Genomic DNA, 22630 nt, shown 5'->3' on the forward strand with positions numbered 1-22630 from the left:
CAATGTGTCTGCTCCTTTTTATTCTCCTTGCTATTATCTTCTTTTGGTACTCACTTCAAGATAAACTGTTGTAATAGCAATAGCTTTTTAATGAAATTGTCTCTAATTCATCCCTTCTTTCCCCAACTTACTTTATTCCCTGATGCAAGAATTATCTTCTGTCATCGTATGTATGGCTGCACTACCTGATGATAAAAATCATTCCAGCTGCACCATCTGGCCAATGTAAGCTCTAACTGCTTAGCAGTTTATATTTTTTAATATTCATTATAGAATATGAATATTATATTAGGGTAAAGTATAATACATACATATATGTATATACTTTATACTACTATGTATCAGTATCTATACTAGACACTTTACATACATTATTTTATTTCCCTCTCAGAGTTAGTGGCTACCACCTATTTCCCAGTGAAAGAAAATGGAATCTATGGAGAAATTCTGCCCCAGATTCCAGAGCTTGGTAGTTGCAGGGGTGAAGTTTGACTGGCTGTGATTTTGAATCTTTCCTATACCATGTATCTACTACCCAGCAAGCGAGGGTTGAAACATTTCTAACCAAATAACCAAGTGACGTAGGAAGTGAAGAAAGCTCTATATGGCCCATGTGCCACAAAAGCCCATCGCTATTGAGTTGATGGACACTCAACAACTGAATAATCCCAATAGAACCTGCATGTCCCATTTCCCTTCTTCTGTTGTGTCTTCCTTCACCTTAAGGTTCTCACCTTACAGTAAAAACTGTCTTAAATGCCACATTCCCATAGTGCAATCTCTCCTTAAAATTCTGCACCTGTTTATCATATGCTGTCTTTTCATTTATGTACTTGTATCTTAAACCTGTAACACTGCATTCAAGCAATCAAGTGTCCATTAAGATAACAACGAATTATACTCTAAACATACATAAAAAAGTAGAAATATTTTAAACATTAAAATTTCAAATGAGTTCCAATTTCTAAAATTACCATTAATTTTTCTAAAGCTACTTTAGGATTTTTGTAAAACTACTTTTTTCTACTTCTTAAGTGGAATTAAAGAAACCAAAATAATTTAACACCTGTAATGACAGAGAAATACTAGGGAAATTATACGTAAATATTTAATGTCAAAACTAAAGCTATAATCTGTAAAAGGACAGTAAAAATATTATTCAAAATGACAGGAGATATTTAAATATCATAATGCAACTGCATAAATATGATAAACTGTCATATAAAAGATGAATTTTTAAGATCTAACTTTAATGCTTTGCTATTCTAAAATGATCACATTCAGGGTCTACTAATTACACTGCATTGTTGATGATATGAATCTCAATTTTTCTTCACAGAATCTCAATTTTTCTTCACAGAAGGCTTTTATTTTTCACGATCCTATGTAACAATGAAGTAAATATGTCTAGAAAAAAAATGACAAAGCTTACTTCATTAAATTTACCAGATTGAATGTAACGGACTTATTTTCCCTATAGCAAAATACTAAGAAATAAGAAAAACTCAAGTGTGAAAATGGCAGAATACTACGGGCAGAAATCTGAATACCACAAATTATGCAAAAAAGCTGAGGTCCGATCAAATATCTGATGTTCACAAAAAGAAAACAACATCAACAACAAGGAAGGTATTCCATAAAGCAACTATAGTCAGCAATTTATTCATAGAAGCAGTTTACTCTTACTTTTTCAGAATTATCTCAGATGCTCCCTTGCTGAATATTCGAAAACTTCCATCTGAATTTTTCAGGACGGTACTCATGGACTTCCTAACAGAATTGAAGGTGTAGACTTTGTACAGTGCTTCTTCTGGTATTTCATTTCTAACATCCTGATAATCTCGTTTTAAATCCAAAAGAAGTCCCAACAAGGCACATTCAGTTTTATTACCAACATGACGCGGTAATCCACCCTCTTTTTCTGGTGGCTGTAAGAGAAAAAGTTTAGAATCTAGAATCATCTTGTTATGTAAGGAAAAAGTTAACTTGTAATGTAAAACAGAATGCGACACAATAAAACAAAATTATATAGGAAACATTTACTAATATCAACATTTCAAAGGAGGACAAAGAAAATTCAGGTAGAAAGGAGCTTGAGGTGAGAATGACATGGATTCCAATGTCAGCCCTGCCAGATATTAGTTACATGAACATCTGTCAAGTTACCCAACTGCTGTGGTCCTTGCTTCAGCATCTGCAAAACAGTAGCATGTATGACCCAAGAATTAAATGATATAAAACATACAGAATTTACCGTTGTTTCCTGATATACTGAGAGACTTAAAATTTTAACTAATTTCCCTTTTCTTTTCCTGTTTTTACTAAATATTTTTGTATTAGTAATTCAAAATTAAATCTACCAATTTTATTGTTTTAAATATATTGAAAAGCTTTACTTCCTTGACAGTCCCTTCACAAATACTACTTTATATAATCATCACAAAGATCTGTTTAGGTCAGAAGTGACCATATTTACTGAACAACTAAATAAAGTAAAGCTCAGATTTTCAGCTAATAAAAAGCAAAGTCAGATCTAGAACCAAGATCCCATAACTTTCCAGTCGAATCATCTAATTCATATATATTTGCACTAACTACTTACTATTATTTTTGTTCATTTTAATTCGTAAGTCACTAGTTATCAAGTCAAAGATTTCATGCATGCTGCTATAATTAAGATTTTTAAACCTTGCCAAGAAAATGTTTTAATGTAAGATGATGTAAGTCCAGAATTTTTTATTGCATTAATCATAAATGAACTGAAGAAGTAAACATATTTAAAATATTGTAAGCTTAAATCTGGCTTTGTATTTTTCCCAACAAAGTTACGAACTGACTGTCTACAGTCCAAGATTGGGTCTTGGAGCCGTCGCTGTGGTGTAACAGGTAAAGCTGTTGGCTGCAGTGCCGGCATCCCATATAGGCACTGGTATGAGTCCTGACTGTTCCACTTCCAATCCAGCTCCCTGCTATGGCCTGGGAAAACAGTAGAAGATGGCCAATGTCCTTGGACCCCTGCAGCCGTGTGAGAGATTTTAAGAAGCTCCAGCCTCCTGGCTTTGGATTTGCCCAGATCCGGCTGCTGCAGTCATTTGGGGAATGAGCCACCAGATGGAAGTTCTCTTTCTCTCTAACTCTGCCTTTCAAATAAATAAAATCTTAAAAAAAGAGAGAACATTTAGAAGTATAAAATTTCAAAAAAGAAAAAAAATGAAAAAGCTGGGTCTTTCACAAAATAAGCTTAATTAGAATTTTAGATTATGACATGTTCTAATTATAAAACTTGAGAATTTCTAAACTTAAGAAATTCAAAACACAAGAGAAAAATAAATAATTCTAATGCTGATCAAGTCATTACTCACAGTAAAATCATATCAAAAGAAATGAATATACATTATACAGAAAAATGCCTTTAAAATAGGAACACAATTCAATTTAATGGTAGGCTTTAACAATCACACATGATCTAAAATTATATATGTAAATACTACTTGTTATGTATATAAGTTAATTATTAAAGAAATCTTACCAGTATTTTTGATGTATAAGCACAATTCACAGAAATTCCTGTTACAAGGTATGACAAAATATTTGGTGGAATAGCTTCTGGTTCAGGAACCTTTTTATAATGTTTCTCATTTATGTAAGCTTGAACAACTGTCATTCTGTTCATTGTCAATGTTCCTGTTTTATCTGAACAAATAGCTGTAGCATTTCCCATGGTTTCACAAGCATCCAGATGCCTTACCAAATTATTATCTTTCATCATTTTCTACAGTGACAACAAACAAAATCTAGTTAAGCTACATATAAATTCAACCACCTTATTACAGAAAAATGATTATAAACTGCTTTACATTGAACTGAATTTCTAAGCTTATCAGTAAAGAGCTTAAGGGCATTCGGCTGCTTGATTTTTTAAACTGATAATTCAATACATTAAAATCAGAATGAAACATTTTTATCTACTCATAAGCTGGTAGGCTTGGTATTTTCACCCAAAGGATTTAAAAGTGTCTTACATTTAGGTCTCACATTTAGAGCAACTGAAAAGATAATTTCTTAAAAAAAATTACTGGAGTTGTTTTAAGTAGTTCCAAAGGGCATTTAAGATAAAATACAATTCTCAATATACATGTAAAATGAGTTAAAAACTACAAAGGTTTGTTACAAGATGTTTTCTGTAACGAATATACAAGATTCCTTGAAGAAATCAACTTGAGAGATATGTAACACCACAAATTACTAGTAATGTGTGTATTAAAGATTAAAAGAATGAAGTTCTGTAGTAAATAAAATGTGTTTAATTTTGTGAAACACTCACAGAGGATCCAAGAAACTGCACCTCAGTGAAGAGAACAGTAACTGAGATCATAATGGGTAAATGAGCATTGAATAAAATGCTTAAAGTAATTAACATGCTCTTATTCATTTTTCATTTAAGGAACTCAAATCAATCCTGCCTATATCTTTCAGATTATGTGAGGTCTTATGGAAGACCTCTCTGTCTCTACCTCTCTCTGTAACTGTCTTTCAAATAAATAAAATAAATCTTAAAAAAAAAAAAAAAAAAAAAAAGAAGAAGAAGAAGAAGAAGTGGTAGGATTAGTAAAACAACTGATCAATTTTATTTACCCCAATTAGTTCTAATTTTTTTAAAACATCCAAAAAGGAGAAATAGCTGCTCATACTGTAATTCATCATTTGATACATTACATTTATCGCTTTATTTCTGGGAAAAAGTATAAAATGTCTGAAAAGAAAATAAACTGCAGCAGTAAGCAAAAAACATGCTTATCATGACAGGTCCATTGTAAAACATTTTGGAATACTGAAGATAAAAGGAGAGAGCAGAAACTATGAATAATTACTTTATATTGCTCACAATCAGCAATATTGCCTAAGGAGAACTGCTAATTAACATTTGAACATTTGCTAGAGCAGCAGTCTTCCATTAAGTGTACACTTTTTTACCTGAAAAACCATTTTGAAAGAAAGGTAAACACCGTCCAAGCGAAACCTTTAAAAGCTCCAATAAACCTTTTCCATATAAGTTATAAAATTAATAAACAAGTGAATAACCTTCAAACAGATTATTACTTTAGGTTTACAGAAGTCATCAAAGCACATTTGTTAGCATTCTACTTGGAAAATAAAGACTGAGCCAGTTTAAGTTCAGTGGCCAGAGAACATGACATTTGAAGGGACGTGAATAAAGTAAGAGAGTGGGTTATTTAAAGAAGAAACAAATGAGTACTTAAGTGAGAACACAGCTGGGATTTTTGAAAACCAGCAGGAGGGTTGGCAAGGCCAGGCCTGAGGATAACAGGGCAAAAGGTGAGAAGTGAGAGGCATATAAGCAAGGGCCAGACTGGGCAGCATGTTGGAGGCCATGGTAAGGTGTTTGGACTTTATTCTAGGGATGATGAGAAGACAGTGAAGGATTTTTTGTGAGGAAATAACATTATTTGAATTACATATTTTGGAAATAGAGTCTGCCTACAAAGTGTGACAATCAGGTTGTGGGTCAACTGTGGGGATGGCTAAATAGAAAACAGGAAGGCCTTGGGAGTTCAGATTTGAGGGAAACTCTTATACTAAAGCTAAATGTCTAATATCATCACCTTTACTTTACAGATGGAAAGGAGAAAGAGACGTGCCTTTATGACTGCCACTTAATAAAATCAGGCTAGAGCTCTGCCTAGCAGAGTTGTGTTCAGCATGATGTCATGGCTGCCCTCCAGGGAACACACGTCTTTATATACTGAGACATTCAAAGGGAGAGGTGCATGGAACTATCAATGAAATTTCGAAAGAAAACAGTGTACATTTATGGAAATTCTCCACTTTCAGGACCAGAAAAGGATACACATTTTTCTACATGAGTGGAATATAGAACACATCTACTACTGTTATCCACTTACCTTGACTGAATAAGCCAGTGAGATAGTGACTGCAAGTGGAAGACCTTCTGGCACTGCAACCACTAGAACTGTAACTCCAATAATGAAGAACTTCACAAAATATTGAATGTAAATTGGTGTGCATTCAGCAAGCCATGGTCTCTTCTGAACCCAGAAGGTATCAATTACAAAATATAATACAAGAATGATAACTGTGATGGCAGACATCAATAGACCTTTCAAAATTAAAGAAAGAAACAAATTAAACATTCCAGACAGTAACCACTGCCAGTTACATGTTGGTCCCAACTCATCACTGAACACTATCAGATTTAATTTTGCTTCAGCATATAGCCCTGTCCCCCAGAGAACTAATTAGGAGAGTAGCATTTACAATATTTTCTTAGAATTAATTGTATCTTCCGTCTGCTACTAAAGCTGAGACAGGCAATGATAAGAAAATATTAAGGGGCCGGCACTGTGGCACAGCAGGTTAAAGCCCTGGCCTGAAGTGCTGGCATCCCATATGAGTGCTGGTTCTAGCCCCTGCTGGCTCCTCTTTGGATCCAGCTCTCTGCTATGGCCTGGGATAGCAGTAGAAGACAGCAAGGCCGGCGCTGGGGCTCACTAGGCTAATCCTCCACCTTGCGGCGCCGGCACACCGGGTTCTAGTCCAGGTCGGGGTGCCGGATTCTGTCCCGGTTGCCCCTCTTCCAGGCCAGCTCTCTGCTGTGGCCAGGGAGTGCAGTGGAGGATGGCCCAAGTGCTTGGGCCCTGCACCCCATGGGAGACCTTCCTCTCTGTCTCTCTCTCTCACTGTCCACTCTGCCTGTCAAAAAAAAAAAAAAAAAAAAAAAAAAGACAGCCCAAGTCCTTGGGCCCCTGCACCCACATGGGAGACCCAGAAGAAGCTCCTGGCTCTTGGCTTTGGATTGGTGTGGCTCCGGCCGTTGCGGCCATCTGGGGAGTGAATCAGCTGATGGAAGACCTCTCTTTCTCTCTCTGTCTCTGTCTCTACCTCTCTCTGTAACTCTTGCAAATAAATAAAATAAATCTTAAAAAAAAAAAAAAAGAAAATATCAAAAGCCGGTGATTTACATTGTCAAGAGGAAAGTTGCCTAATGATGAAAGAGAAGCTGGTAAGAATCTGAGCAATGGAGAGTGCTAGAATTAAATATTCAACCCCATATTTAAAAATATTATATAATAAAATGAATTATTATTTCTTATTTCTGATATGTTCTTATAAAATCAAGAGTTAATCATGTATTAGAAAACAGTTATATAATTTCTGGGATATTTAGATTCATAAATAAAGCAGATATTTGCTAATAGGTAAGTTTTTTGCAGACATAAACAAAAACTTCGCTTTTTCTAACATACTTCTAAGGAAGTAGAATGATAAGAATTAAGTAATTTTAACAATATATGCTGATTAACCAAAAAGATGATAATGTTGTAAGGCATGCTCTTCTTCATCTACCAGCTCTGGTTTTATCCTAAAGAATGGTTCTATTAATAAGAATTTTCTAGAGATGGTAATTATTTAGTAACTTGAGACTCGATATGAAAATTCCATTCAGCTGAACTAAACTATTGTTTTAAAAAATAATTTTTTCATAGTGAAAGGAAAAGCAAAATATGTGATAATTTGTTTTACTATGATATAGTTGGATAATCTGTACTGAAAAATAACCTCATTGCTAGCCCTTCTTCTACCATCTCCAGAAATTGAGAAATTCAGATATGAATGTGTGGGATTATAAAATGTACCGACATGGCTGCTAGTCCTAAACTATTACCTGGAAAAGCAAGTTGACAGAAGACAATTTACTCAACGTAATAACTCCAAGGGCCTGGCACATTGTAGATAAAAATGAAAATACTTTCTTAATTACCCTACCACTAACAAAAAAGTAATTTCTGGCCTTATATCAAAAGACAATTCTTAAGCAGGAAACTGGTGTACTTTAAAACAAGGCACCTTATGTTTTTCTATATTTTATACCTGCTTTGCCAATCTGGACAGCTAGCTTTGTAAGTTTCCCTTGTAAAACAGATTTTTCCTTTTTTGGCAAATTTGCTTTCTTCTTATCTTTTTCATCACCATCTCCACCTTCTTCACTCTTCAAAGGCTGCATCTCCATGGCTGCACCATCTTGAGCTTTTGCTATATCAACAGCAAATGTAACTTCACTACACTTTAAAGGCACATATCACTATTAACATTTTGAAGACAAGTAACAACAAATCAGCTTTTTATAGAAACGAGAAAACACATAGGTATTCTGGAATATATGCAGAGAGGGTGGGGGAGTGTCTACAAAGAAAATAAGACAATAGTGACATTAGGTCATGAAACTTTCTAACAGATTTGAGAATGTTGTGCTAGGTAAGGGGATGAGGTGAAAGAAGAAACAGGTTCCTTAAACTAAGAACTAAAGAATACTGAATCATTTTCTTCTTCGGTATTGTTAGGTAGTACCTGAACATCATAAATCCCTCCCATACAACTTACCACCATAAATAGAACATTACACATGCACATATATCCAGAGAAATATGCATATGTACATGTATAAATATGTATGTATATGTGTACTCAAATAAATGCAAAAGACATTTATGTTCTATTTTTGTTCCTTTATCACTTTTACTAACTATATAATAATCAGTATTAAAATACTTGAAACACTTAGGTTGAAAATTACCTACATAAGCTTACCAGAAATCACATAAAAATCTTATTAACACTGCAGAGAAAACGTGACTAAGGTAGTAGCAGGACAAGATCAACCCAGTTAACATTTACTGTTGATTTTTCCTGCTGTAGTACGTATCCTATGTTCAGATGAATGTAACACACAATAGAACTGCTTTTGGATATAATAAAAACAAGCTAAGGGAACTGTTATCCTCCTGAATTTACCTTTGTTGCGATTCTCAATAGCTCCATCTTGTTTCTTATCTGTAGGAACAAAATAGGAATTAAGGGTTTCCAAAGAATTGAACAGTCATGCTAAATTATGTAGAAGTAGTTCACATTTCTGTAATAGAATTGTTACACAATCGGGGTATGTTTTAGTTTGTCTCTAGAGATTATCAAACATGTGGCCTGTACCATGTGGCCTGTTTAATCCAAAATAATTTAAGGTATCTCTACTTGCTTTCTTTTGCCAAAAAACTTTACTCTTATAAGCTATAATAAACCAAAATACAGCCTAAGAAGCTTTCAAAACCAAATATAGATAGATCCAACCCTAAGAAAGCAGAAAAAGGCAGGATGGAGAGAGAGAGAAAAAGAGAGAGAAAGAGGAAGGGAGGGAGGGAGGGAAGAGAATAATATAATAAAAGAAAAACAGGCACACAGGAGAGCTTTGATGAGAATAAGAATAAAAACGGTATGGATAAAAGACAGGAAAGGCCAGGTAGTAAAGCTTGGGCAAGAAGAAACAGAAGCTCAAGAGAGTCAAGGAGACAGTAAGAAAACACCTAGGTATTTTCAATAAGCTCAAGTTTGGAGAGACCAATCAGCCACATTCCAAGCTACTAAAGGAACTAAGACAGATTGCCCTGGACTGCTGAGTAATTGCCAACATAATAAAGGGAATGGGAAAAGTGTCAGCAGTCCACAGATGAAAAGATGTTGTCTAAGAAATAAAAAAAAAAAAAAAAAGGTAGACAATGGATTAATGTTAATTCCTTAGTTTTTTTTTTTTTGTATTAAGAAAAAGACATGAGGAGAAAAGGCGCTTATTAGAAAAATATATTTTTTGGTCAATAAGAATAAAGTCATGATACAACTTTATCAGCGGAGGATGATAACTTTCAATTCCCGTTATTAGGGTGGGGCATTTAGATTCTTGAGCCAGAGAAAAGAAGATTTGGCATTTATTAATACTTTGACCTGTAACAAGTTACATAACCTCCACAATCCTTGGTTTATTGATCAGTAAAAAGAGTAAGTCTTTACCTTGTATGGTTATGAGGACTAATGGGGCAATTCATGCAAAGCACTCAATAAGTAGAATCATGACTTATTGACTGAAGAAAGCTATAGAGGAACATCAAGAGCTGAGAGAGGAAAACCTAGAGTGTCGAACTTGCTACCTTCAGCTTTAGCCACCACTTTCCAACTACATTTTTACTTGAAATGGATTTCATAGTTAAAGATAAAACTCAAAGAACAAACTACTTAAATATTAAGACACTGCTGTAGTTAGGGCAAGCCAAAATTCTATTTAGAAAGGCATTTATTTAGAAGATCTCAAAATATCCATATAAGAAAGAGAAATATGGGTTTACTATCCTAAATAAAATTAAACAAATCTAACTGGGCAAACCACAGTAAACTGCTATCAACCTAAAGGGAAATGATTCAGAGGAATGATTCTGGGTGTGAGAGAAAGGTACAGCAGATTCTAAGAAGGGTGAAGAGAGCTTTTAAAACTGGCCTTCCTGCCCCACACGTGACAGTGTTCCATAGAAGATCCTTGTTGCTGTGGTTATCAAGGTTGCAGAGGAAGGAACACTCAAAGGGAGAGCAGATACAATGAATCAAACAAAATTTGAAAGGTCTTGCAATCAAATAATGGGCCAAATACATAAAACACAACAAACATAAGGTGTCAAAATAAAGCCATGGGCTTGCATCAGAAAGTAACTGTCCAAGTATTAGAATTGGAAATGTGAACAGAAATCTGAAAAGGGTAAAAGCTCAATGAGACCAAAATATGATACAGTTGACAAAGGAGGTTACAACTGAAGTAACAGAAGGAAAACAAACAAACAAACCAAATAGGGAATGTTCAAGTTCTTTTTACTCATCAAGTGACAGGTGAGACTAAAACTCAAGAACAGAATAAAGCCAATGGAAGTGTACAAGTAGATGATGTATTTGCTGGGGTAACGGTATTGATGACATCAATGAAGGCCCTTTAATGGACTATTAAATCTAAAAAAAAAAAAAAAAAAAGATTCTCTTCTTTAGTTTCACCACTTGAAAATACAATACTGGTTAATTAACTTGTGGCAGAATTTTTTATATTCAAGTTTCATGAAAGAAGTCTGTTTTTTGTACCAGTTCTTATAATCTAGTTGATATGTCTTCAAACAGCAGTTTTTAAAGCAATTTGCTATTCTTACTTTTCTTTTCCTTTTTCTTTTCATCTTTCTTCTCTTCCTCTTCACCTCCAGCTCCAAGTAAGGTAAAGATAATTCCAGTTTGAGAATTTACACCTACAGCTGTAACTACCATTCTTCCAGAGCCTTCCATTACATGAGTACCTACAACAACAGAAAACTTTTCTCATAAATTATAACAGATTTCACTCCTACCATCAAATTTCAGTAATACTGTGTTTAATATTCTTAATACTTAATAAAATACATTTAATAAGACATTAAATAAAGCCTAAATTCTTCTGTATAAGGTTTTAACTCTGTAATCAGTCACATTTGAGTTCAAAGATCACTTTACCACTATTCTGCCATTTGACATTAGACAAATTATAGCATCTCAATTCATCCTTTGTAAAATGGAAACAGCTTACAGAAACGTAAGGTGATTTACACTTCTCATATCTATAACTGTAAAGAATTCACTTTCTGGAATTTGAAAAGGATCAATGAATGCTCATTAGTATTAATTACAATCTAAACTATGAGGAACATTTATCTGAAAAGTATATTATTTTTATAAAGTGCTGTACTTAGAACCCAAAAAATTTCTCAGCAACGAACGTCACATTTCCCACACTCGACCAGACTCACTGCCTAGATTACCACAATATCTCCCTACCTGGTCTTTCTGCCTTTCCAGTTTATCCTGAAATCTGTTCTAATATTCCTATAAAACATGATTTCCATGGCACACAATTTCTGACAACACTGACTACTGCATTAAATCCAAGATCCCTAGCTTGAGACCAATGTTTCAGGCTTTTCAGGTTATCTTAAGTTATTTAATTCTTCATTCTACTTGAAAGACTGAGACAAACACACACACACACATACCTTCCACTCATAGTTCACTTCTCAAATGCCCTCAACAGCCAGGGCAGGGCCAACCAAAGCAAGAAGCCAGGAATGCAATCTATGTCTCCCACGAGGGTGGGAGGTACCCATCAAGGAGTGCATTCACAGGAAGTTAAGAGCCACTAAAGAAAGCCAGCAAGTAGAGACAGGAACACTGCATTTTTACTCTGTCCCAACAGTTTTGCAAGCTGGCAGATTTTATTATTCTTATTTTCAATAAACTTGCCTCAGTTAAGTAAGTATCAAGGTGCAGGGCAAAGAATTATTCCGCATCATTCAGAGGACAAAGGGTATAATCTTATACTGATGTTTACCTACAGTTCTCTAACTTGCATACCCACACCTCTGTAATGGCCTTTACTAAAAAGCTTCCCATCCCTCCATTCCAATCGTTTTGGAAATTAAGTAGTCTTCAAAACTTAGTCTACTCTCTATTTTCTTTTTATTTTCAATATGACCTTCTTTATTAATGTTGTCATTTATTTGTATTTTATCTCCTAGTTCACAACCTATTTCCAGGCTGGGGTCTGTAACCATTAGCACCATCCTACGTAATAAACCAGTGCTCAAAGTTATTTGCTGAATAAGATCATAAAGTATCATGCACTTGCTTACTACAGGATTGAAGAATTTGTATCTATTAATTATCAAGTGACTTAGCCAACATAAATCTTTTATGTCTTTGCTTTTCTTGCTTTTAAAAAAATCTATATTCTGAATATTTCACTAGTTATTAGCCTCTTCGCAAGTGAAAAATACAAAGGAAATATTATCTAAGTACTACATATAAAAGACAATTTGTTTCTTTTAACAATTCAGGCTTTCTGAAGATTTTTTATGTTCTGTTCTTTCTTACCACAGGTCTGATTAGTTGTTGGCAGTTAATGTGCTCAGGCAAAGTAAAGGGTTTTTGTTCTGGTCATATCCCTACTGCTAACTGAAAACTGCTTTTGAAAATCTAAATTTAAGAAGCCAAGAACAGCAGAGAGAGATGGCATCATGAGAGTAAATTTAAAAATAAATGCATGTCATGTTTTTTAGTACATTTTTGGAACAGGGAAATAAATGCAGAAAAACTTTCCCACCCATGCTGCGATAAGGAACTCTACAAAGTTATTTCAGTCTTTTCTTAAGCATGGAAAATTTATAGATTTCTCAATATACTTGGTGTGTTAGGAACCTGCGTCCTCACAAAGCTTACCAGTAATCTCTGTTAAAACAGAAAAAGACCAAAGTTCAGTTAAAGGAAATCAACCTGAAGAGCTAAGCACTATGTAAATAAGCCAGATGTACATAAAAGTCCACAAAGTATAGATAGCAAAAGGCAGTTAGCCAAATAACATGGCCCAGTTAGTCTCTGGTACTGAGGTATAATTAGGTATGATCTCTTCCTTTTGGAAAGGTTAAAGATTTTATTTGGTAAACTAGTTTCTTGGGAGCATGGCAATGAATAAGCAGAATGAGTATACATTACTTAAATACATTATATTTTTATGTCTAAGATATTTCTATTTGGTATAAATTACAGGAACAAACACAAACAAAAACTCAAATAGGACATAAGCGTTCTAAGTAGCTACTAGAGGTAAAGAAATCTTAAGATTTTTTTTGAAAAAATCCATCTATGTTATAATTAGAACTTAAGCTATCTCTATAATTTATATACATACATAATATAAATGCAAACGTGTAATCTTTTTAACAGTAGGATGTTTGGGTAGATGTGTATATATAAACAATTGCTCTAATACAATATTTACATTTCAAAAAGGTAATGACTAAACACAGGTTCTGCTTTGAAGTTGTGATTCAAATCTAACTGACATGTGTTGATGAAGTAAGTTTGACTTCAGTTTCAGAAAAAGCCTTTTGAATTAAAATGTGGACCTCTCGGAGCTCTGGAAAACTACAGCTGGCAATGAAGATCGGCAGTAATCTTGTGCACCGTGTGTACCTTTAGCATTCCACTAATATCTGATAATGACAGAAGACAAAGAACATTTGGTTTCCTTAAAACTAGCATAAATTCAGTCTAACAATATAGTCCTTATAGTTCTGTTCAGTGTTTAAAAAGCAGCTTGTAATTTTTCATATCATCCTTTGTGCTTTGTTTCCAATCACCTTTAACTCAAATTATCACAGTAAAGCCCTGCAAGTAGACACCAACTTTTCCCCTTTCAAATGTGTCCTCACCTACTATCTTTCCTTTTTCCATTCCTAGAACATCCTTAACCATGTACAAATTCAATCCTGAATAGTTCATGTGGGAGCTACTCTTGGACTTACTGATTACTCCTATGAATATCGCACATTTGTTATCCAGCAATTTAAATCAGGAAGTTGGATAAAGTAAATTTTAAGAATTTTATGATTTTTTTCAAAACCTGTAGTTTGTAGACCATCACAGATAACTCATTAACTTATTTTAAACATAAAAACATTCTTTAATTTCCTACTTCTGTTGGTCTTAAGAATAAACATAGGGGCCGGCACTGTGGTGCAGTGGGTTAAAGCCCTGGCCTGAAGCACCGGCATCCCATATGGCTGGCTGCTCTACTTTGGATCCAGCTCTCTGCAATGATACGGGGAAGCAGCAGAAGATGGCCCAAGTCCTTGGGCCCCGTAACCATGTCAGAGACCTAGAAGCAGCTCCTGGCTTTGGATCAGCACAGCTCTGGCCATTGCAGCCAATTGGGGAGCGAACCAGCGAACCAGCAGATGGAAGATCTCTCTCTCTCTCTCTGCCTCTTCTCTCTGTGTGTAACTCTGACATGTAAATAAATAATTTAAAAAAAAAAATAAATACAGAAAAACAGATCACATTAATATGAAAAAAAACCTACCAGATGGTAAAAAACAAACAGAAAAATAAAAGATTTTAAAAAAATTAATAGTATCAGTAGGCCTATAGTTTAGCTTCATTATTCTACTAATGTGAACTAATGCAGACTTTCAAATCTCGACTTTTTTAGACTCAAGTTCTTCATGGGAAAAATATATGAGTACAGCTCTGGATTCAAAGATCTCTGATATGTATGTCAGCTTCCAAAAAAAAGTTTCTAAAAATCACGAGGGTGGAAGGTAGCATAAAATCTGATCCTTTTTCACATTATCAGCTCTCAGGGAAACTATGTTTATTGACAATGGTACACAGGTGTGGCAGAGGAAAAATTCAAAGTTACAAAAGAAATTCCTACCTGATAGAAGTAAAGGATCCTTATCTAAAGACTTCTTAACATGATCAGATTCACCAGTCAATGAGCTTTCATCAATTTTAAGATCATTGCCTTGAATAAGTATACCATCAGCAGGAAGAAGATCACCTAAGACAAAAAATAAATGATATGCTAACCTGTAAACAAGATTATAATAATCGCATATTTAGTTTCAGATTTATTATTTTTTTACTTACCATATTTCACTTGAGCAATATCTCCAACAGTAATGTCAGCTACAGGTATCTGAATGACCTGACCACCCCTGATGACAGTGAACTTCTGTTCTTGTTCAATTCGACTCTGCAAGCCTCTGAACTGCTTTTCCTTACTCCAGTCATTGAAAGCTGTTACTAACACCACACACACTACTGACAAGAGGATTGCAGCGCCTTCAATCCATCCAGTTTCACCTTCTCCTTCTTCTTCCCCAACAGAAACTTCTCCACAAACTATTTGGAAAGAAAGAAAATGGTTATAAAAAAAAATTTCTGTACTCATGACATCAAACACTAAGTCCAAACTATATGTTTTCATTAATTATGATTTTACTTCACCAGTTTTACTTAGATACTCTACTGAACTCACTGCATTCCACAACAAGGATTCTTACTATGTCAAGTTCCCTGCCTTTGAGAATCTGAACCTAGGAATCGGAAGGCAGTCTAGGATACTGATTAAGAGAGTAAGGACACAGAGAGAGATCAAATCTCAGCCCTAAGGCATTTTACTTATTTTGGAGACTCACTTATTTTCAAGCTAAAGAAATGATCACGTATCATTGTATATAGTAATCAATTAAATGTACTTAAGGTTTCCAATCTTTTAAACAGTAGATGTTTCCTCCTACCCAGAAAATAAAGCTTAAGCTCTTTATCAGAGCAAGTCTGGACTCAAGAACAGATGAAGCTGAAATATCATGAAGACCACAGCTAAAATATTCCAATGAAGCATTTCGCTAGATTCTTAGGTCATTCATTAAAAACAGATTTCCATCAGAAGGAATACACCACTAAATACTTCAACAGAACCTCTGTGTAACTGAAAATTAGTTTTGATTTGAGTACAACTGTTTATATAATGTTGCATGCTTTTCAGCTATAACAGACACTGAAGCGAAGTTAAGAGATAAATCATACCTAGACCCAAATTAGGTTAACAGTAAAGTTTTATGGCTAATTAAAAAACTGAAAATTTTAAGCTTCACCCTTTCATTCAGTTTCTATTAAAAAAAAAAAAAAAAAAAAGATTGATTTGAGAGGCAGAGTTACAAACAGAGAGAGGGAGAGATAGAGAAAGGTCTTCCATCCACTCACTGGTTCACTCCCCAAATGGCCGCAACAGCTGGAGCTGGGCTGATCGGAAGCCAGGAGCAAGGAGCTTCCTTTGGGTCTCCCACATGGATACAGGTGCCCAAGCACTTGGGCCATCTTCTACTGTTTTCCCAGGCCATAGAAGAGCACTGGATTGGAAATGTAACGGCTAAGACATGAACTGGTACCCATATGGGATGCTAGTACCGCAGGCAGAGTGTTGAGTACCAAACCCCAGTTTCTATTTTTGAATATGTTTAAAAACATTCATGTTATGTAGACACAGTTAAAAACATATGTAATTAGGGGACAGTGTCATGGTGTAGTAAGATAAGCTGCTGTTTGTGATGCTGGCATCCCATATGGGCAAAAGTTCAAGTCCTAGCTGCTCCACTTCTGATCATACTCCCAGCTAATGCACCTGGGAAAGCAGGAGATGATGGCCCAAGAGCTTGGGCCCCTACCACCCATGTGAAGACCTGGAAGAAGCTCTGGCCTCCTGTCTCAGTCTGGCCCAGGTCTGGCCATTATGGCCATTTGGGGAGTGAATCAGTGGATGGAAGATCTCTCTCAGATGAAGACCTCACTCTCTGACTCTGTCTTTATAACTCTGACTTTCAAATACATAAAATAAGATTTTAAAAAAAACCCTCATGCATATTTACCATTAATCTACTAAATACTTCAAGAGAACTTTAAAAACACCAAAGACACATTGATAAATTTCTATTCTATATTATATAAATAGGAACAGAATGATCTTAAAATAGACACCAGTAAAATACTTCTAGAGGGGCCAGCACTGCGTGCCTGGGAAAGCAGTGGAAGATGGCCCAAATCCTTGGGCCCCTGCACCAATGCGGGAGGCCTGAATGAAGCTCCTGACTTCCACCTGGCTCAGCCCCAGCAGCTGTGGCTATTTGTGGAGTGAACCAGCAAACAGAAGATCTCTCTCTTGGTCTCTCCTTCTAATTCTGCCTTTCAAATAAAGAAATTTTATATGTAGATACAGATATATAATCTAGAATCTGAATCCTTCCCCTACTGATAACCATTACAAAGTTTTAAAGGAGCCACAAAAAAAATCGACATGAATTTGGGTACTTCATCTTCCTAGTGGTGATTTGAGCCATCTTTCTGCATTCCTCATACCTGTTGCTGACTGAAACTGAATCTCATGATTTTCATATGGAACAAAAGATATCTTTATATGACGATTTTTATTTTCAGGTAATATAACTTATTTTATATTCTTTTACACTAAAAATATTGCTATTTCATGTAACCAGATTCTCAGGAATAGTACTCGGTTATACTTTGAAAATTAAATGATCTGAGGTTATTCTTTTCTCTAAAACTGACTTACATGTAACTGAACAAATTAAAAATATTGTACAGGGACCGCTGTTGTGGCACAGTGGGTTAAGCCCTGGTCTGCAGCTCCTGCATCCCAGATAGGCATTGGTTCGAGTACCTGCTGCTTCACTTCTGATCCAGCTCCCTGCTAATGCACCTGGGAAAGCAGCAGAAAATGCCCAAGTCCTTGGGCTCCTAAACCTATTGTGGGAGACTCAAATGAAGCTCCTAGCTCCTGGCTTCGGAGGCAGCCATTTGGAGAGTGAACCAGTGGATGGAAGACTCTTTTTTCTGTTACTCTGTTTTTCAAATAAATAAAATAAACCTTTAAAAATATATTGTATAAAATTACCTTCAACAATGTGTCAATGGTGTATTACAAAGTATATATGAAATAAATGAATTTCATGTTTCCATCTGTGTCTTATCCCCGAGATACCTCTTTATATATATGTAAATAATTCTAAAATCTGGAGAAAAAAAAACAACTCCGAACTCTGAAGTACTTCAAAGTTATTTGCATTTGGTAAATATAAATTACCTAAATGGTGTATATAAGAAAACATTTTGAGAATTTAAAAAGTACTACATTTGGGAGGAGAACTTGCTTTCATAATGATATTTTCCAGAAGAAATACAAAATTAGAAACTGGAATTATGTTACAGTAATAATGTTCTAAAAAAACCTGAAAAACTGTCTTAGAACAGACCATGTGATATAATTGCTCATGTCTGTGCCATATGCATAGTATGCAGATATGGACAGGTGACTTAACCTTTGTGCCTCACTGTAAAATGGACTTACTATCTTATTATCTAACTCATAGGGATATTGTAAAAAATTATCTAAGCTATATAAGCTATAAAAATTATCTATCCTAGCAAATGGCAAACAGTCAAAAACGTTGGCTGGCTACTATTATGTCTAAGTAAATGAATGAGCTGAACGCATGCACAAGTATTTTTTTTTTCCATTTACTTACGTGCATTATCCCCTTCTGGAGGTTGATAAAAAGAAAGGCCCAATGATACTATGGCTGCAATTTCTAATATAATTAAAGTGACATCTTGTAATGCTTCCCATACTAATTGAAGAAAGGTTTTTGGCTTTTTAGGAGGTATAAAGTTCTTTCCAAACACTGCTTCTCTTCTTTCTAAATCTGCAGGGTTTCCACTTAAACCTAATAAAAAGAAACAAATTTCAGTGAACAGCTTTACTACTTAACAAATGAAAATAGCTATTTTATTTGAAACATGTCACTTAGATAACAACTCGTAACTCTTTAAAAAAAAAAAAAAAGACCCTATCAAAATGTTTACTTTTCTCCTTTAGACTAACTGTATAGAATTTAAATCACTGAAAAACACATGCAGCACTCTAACACAACATTTTAAGTAGATGACTCAGGACCACATTAAGAACCTTCACTTTCCCAGCTGCTAATTTTTGAACGTACTAGCGTATACCATCTTGGAGACTGCTGGAAAACAGAACTGATGTAGTTGATCAACTGCTTTTACATCAGAATTAAACACTTCCTTGACCTTTACCTATGTTTTCCATCCAAATATGGGAAAGTTTGTGTAGATTTGATTTAGTTGATGTTCATGTTTATTTAGGAACAATAAAAAGTTAATCACATGTTCTTAGAAGCTTCCATAATAAAATGGTTGTCATATTCAAGACTGATAAAGATATTGCAAGTCATAAAACAGAAAACTTAGGATGATCCTTAAAAAAAAAAAAAAAAAAAAAAAAAAAAAAAAAAAACACACACACACACACACAAAAAACAGGCTGTCATGTCCCCCACCCAATACTGACAGACTGCAGCTACTGCCATGGTAAGGGAAAAGGTACAGAACATTTACTGCCTGGAGTGTGGAACTGGAACAATACAAGGGAGGAGGTTAACAAACTTAGGTTCTGTACCTTCCTTGTCTTCACTCGATCCGATCAAGCCAACTCCCCTCTAATTTACAATGTTGCTCCTGTCAAACCCAGGTATATCCCAATTAGCTAATGCAATGTGTACTTGTGTGTATTACTTTACTGTGGGGCATAACAACAGACAGCAGTGACAAATGACATTTTTCCTCAGTTTTAAGAATGTTCAGAGGGGCAGAGATATCATTGTAAAGCTACTTTTAATTTGTCATATGAAACTTAACTTCAACTTTTTGGCAACAGCTCACTTCAAGAGAACATCAGAGGAAGAAGACAGGATAACAGGAGATTACCGGAAGGCTGCTGGCTTTAAGTGCTTTAGCTGTTAAGCTCAATGCTGAGGCAGGCAGAGTGTAAGTGAAAAGAGATAACCAAGTACATTGCTAGAATAATTAATGAGAAAAAAAATACAAAGTGATGACTTTGATGAATGTACCAAAAAGTTTCCCAAGATGATTCTTATTAGTAACTACAACAAGGTCCATATTGGGTAGCTCAGAAAGCAATTTAAGTCATGATAACAGATGTCACCAACAAGAGCTCCCACAGAGTTTTAGGCTTCTGAGACAGAGTAGAATGTAAGGAAAGGCAGAAAAGGACTATAGTAATAACAACGGTACTAGATAATAGGTAAGCCTGTCTCATACTGAATGCCTTTACTAGCCAAAAACAAACAAAACAGAGGCTTTGTTACCTCTCCCTGAGTTGGTCTCCAATTTTTTCCTAAGAAATTAACTCACAACGAATAAAAACTACCATTAATTGCATCCATATAAAACCTGGTAGTTTTAAATATCATCATTCTAACTACAAAAATGATTGGTCAGATCTTAATTTGTAATGGTTTTAACAGGGGTCAATAGTTTAAGCTATCTTTAACTGTTTTTTGATATTAACATAAAAGCATTACCTTGGAGAGACTTGAGGAAATTAAAAAAAGGTTCTAGAGATTATATTTCTCCCACCACACACACAAGCACACACTTAGGACTCTACAACAATAAAATTGCCTGGACTAGTAATGAAAAATCCTGTGCAAGTTACCTAACATTTTGGGGGCTGAAGGGAGAACTAATATTTATTGGTGTCATTTGCAATACTGTTTTTGAAGGAACTTAAGACAAACTATACAGTGTGCAAATCACAAATTAAAGGGTAAGTAACTGTTACCAAGATACTCAAGAGGGAAGGAAAGTTACAAACTGAGCACTATAGAATTGAACTCCATTTGGGAGGTAAGTTCTAATAATAAATTTACATAAACTAAATAACAATGCTAAGAATTTTTTAACAATAATTTGTTCCCACCAACAAATATGCACTACACATCTACTACTTCTAGGGACTGTTCTATGTGCTGATAACTTACTGTGAACAAGACAAGACCTACACTCAACAATCTTACATTACACAGGAGAGAGACAAATAGGCAATTAAAATAATTATAGACATAAAGGGCAATGAAGATTCTCTTAGTGGATTACATTAGTTTTTCCAGAGAGCTACTGTTTGATTTAATCTGAACAATGAGAAGTTAATCATGAGACAATTTCAGATCGAAACATTCCCAACAGTACAAAAGCAAATACAAAGCCCAAAGACAAAAATAAGGTTGTAAAATTCAAAAGCCAGAAACAAAGTCACTGTATGTAGAGCCCAGTGACCCGGGAGAAAAGTAGACAGGATTGAAATGGGAAAAGCAGCTAGAGGCTAGATGATGGGGGACCTTGAGACTGGCATCCACTTTTAGTGTGAAAGAAACCACTAGGAAGTTTTAAAGCAGGGTAGTGCTAACTAATCTGCATTTTTAGAAAGACCACCTAAATTGCTATGTAAAGGATAAAGTGAGTGCAAGAGAGGAAAAAAGACTTGCTGAGAGGCTGTTGCTTGATTCTGAATTTTAGAAGTAAAGGCAGAGAGAGGAGTAACTGGATTTGCCAGGTATCTTGGAAGGAGATCAGACAACCTGCTTTAGAACTGGATGCTGGATGAAAGGCAGGGAGAATAAAGAATGATATCTAGACTTTATTTTCTTTTGGTTTGAAGCACTTGAGTGGGTGGATGATAGTCATTTACCAAAAAAGATAAGGCAGGCTTTGGGAATTGCAGAATTGTGAGGAAAGCTAGAAACAAGTTAAACAAAAGAAGTAGAGATGTCTAGTCATCATCTACATACTCAGAAATCAGGGAGCAGTGTGGTCACTAATATAGAGATGATTCTAGAGCCATGGATTCAATAGGATCTTCAGGAAAGTTAAGAGTAAGCAGACAAGACAACACTACTGAGACTAAAACCTTAGAGAACTCCAACACTTGATGGAAGCCAAAACAATTGAGAAGGAAAAGACAGAAAGGGAAAGAAAACATATCCATGCAGTACCACAGGAGCCTAGATATAAATGTTTGTAAAAAGAATGATGGAGCTGACTACAGTGTGACAGGTAGTATAAGTGGAAGACAGAAAATGGACCATGTTCTGTTGCTGGGCGGAAGCTGATGATCTAGAAAAGGAATCTTTCAGTGGAGTGGTGTGGAAGGAAGTCTGCCTAGAAAGAGTTAAACACAAGGGGAATGAGTAAGCGGAAAGAGTCAGTGTAATGAGTTTTTCCAGGAGTATGATGTAGTGGGGGAAAATCAGCAAAGGTGAGCTAAAAATGGGATTTGTTCGCATTTTGTTTTTAAAGATGGGTGACATATTCAGGCAAATTACTTACCAATGGATATGAGTAAATAGAAGAGGCTACTGATGATACAGGAAAGGAAAGGATAATAGAAGACAAAAGCGGCTTCTGTTCTATGGAGGGAGAAAACAGGGTTTATGGAGAAAAGGCTCGGCTAAGCTGGTGGAAGGATAATGAA

The 22630-nt window shown here is 35.2% G+C and overlaps 1 protein-coding gene across 1 annotated transcript in view; it reads right to left on the reverse strand.

Annotated features, from left to right (window-relative positions):
- The window catches only part of ATP2B1 (ATPase plasma membrane Ca2+ transporting 1), a gene marked incomplete at its 5' end in the record, with an annotated part of 114962 nt that overhangs the window by 25557 nt on the left and 66775 nt on the right, over positions 1 to 22630 (reverse strand). Inside the window, 9 exon segments of the mRNA NM_001101719.1 lie at positions 1687 to 1928; positions 3530 to 3772; positions 5925 to 6139; positions 7912 to 8073; positions 8833 to 8871; positions 11049 to 11189; positions 15137 to 15262; positions 15352 to 15606; positions 18807 to 19004. Coding sequence (NP_001095189.1) covers positions 1687 to 1928; positions 3530 to 3772; positions 5925 to 6139; positions 7912 to 8073; positions 8833 to 8871; positions 11049 to 11189; positions 15137 to 15262; positions 15352 to 15606; positions 18807 to 19004 — 1621 coding nt within the window.

This window comes from Oryctolagus cuniculus, chromosome 11, assembly GCF_051225735.1.
Source record: "Oryctolagus cuniculus isolate XC-2025 breed Fujian yellow rabbit chromosome 11, ASM5122573v1, whole genome shotgun sequence".
Taxonomy (NCBI): Eukaryota; Metazoa; Chordata; class Mammalia; order Lagomorpha; family Leporidae; genus Oryctolagus; species Oryctolagus cuniculus.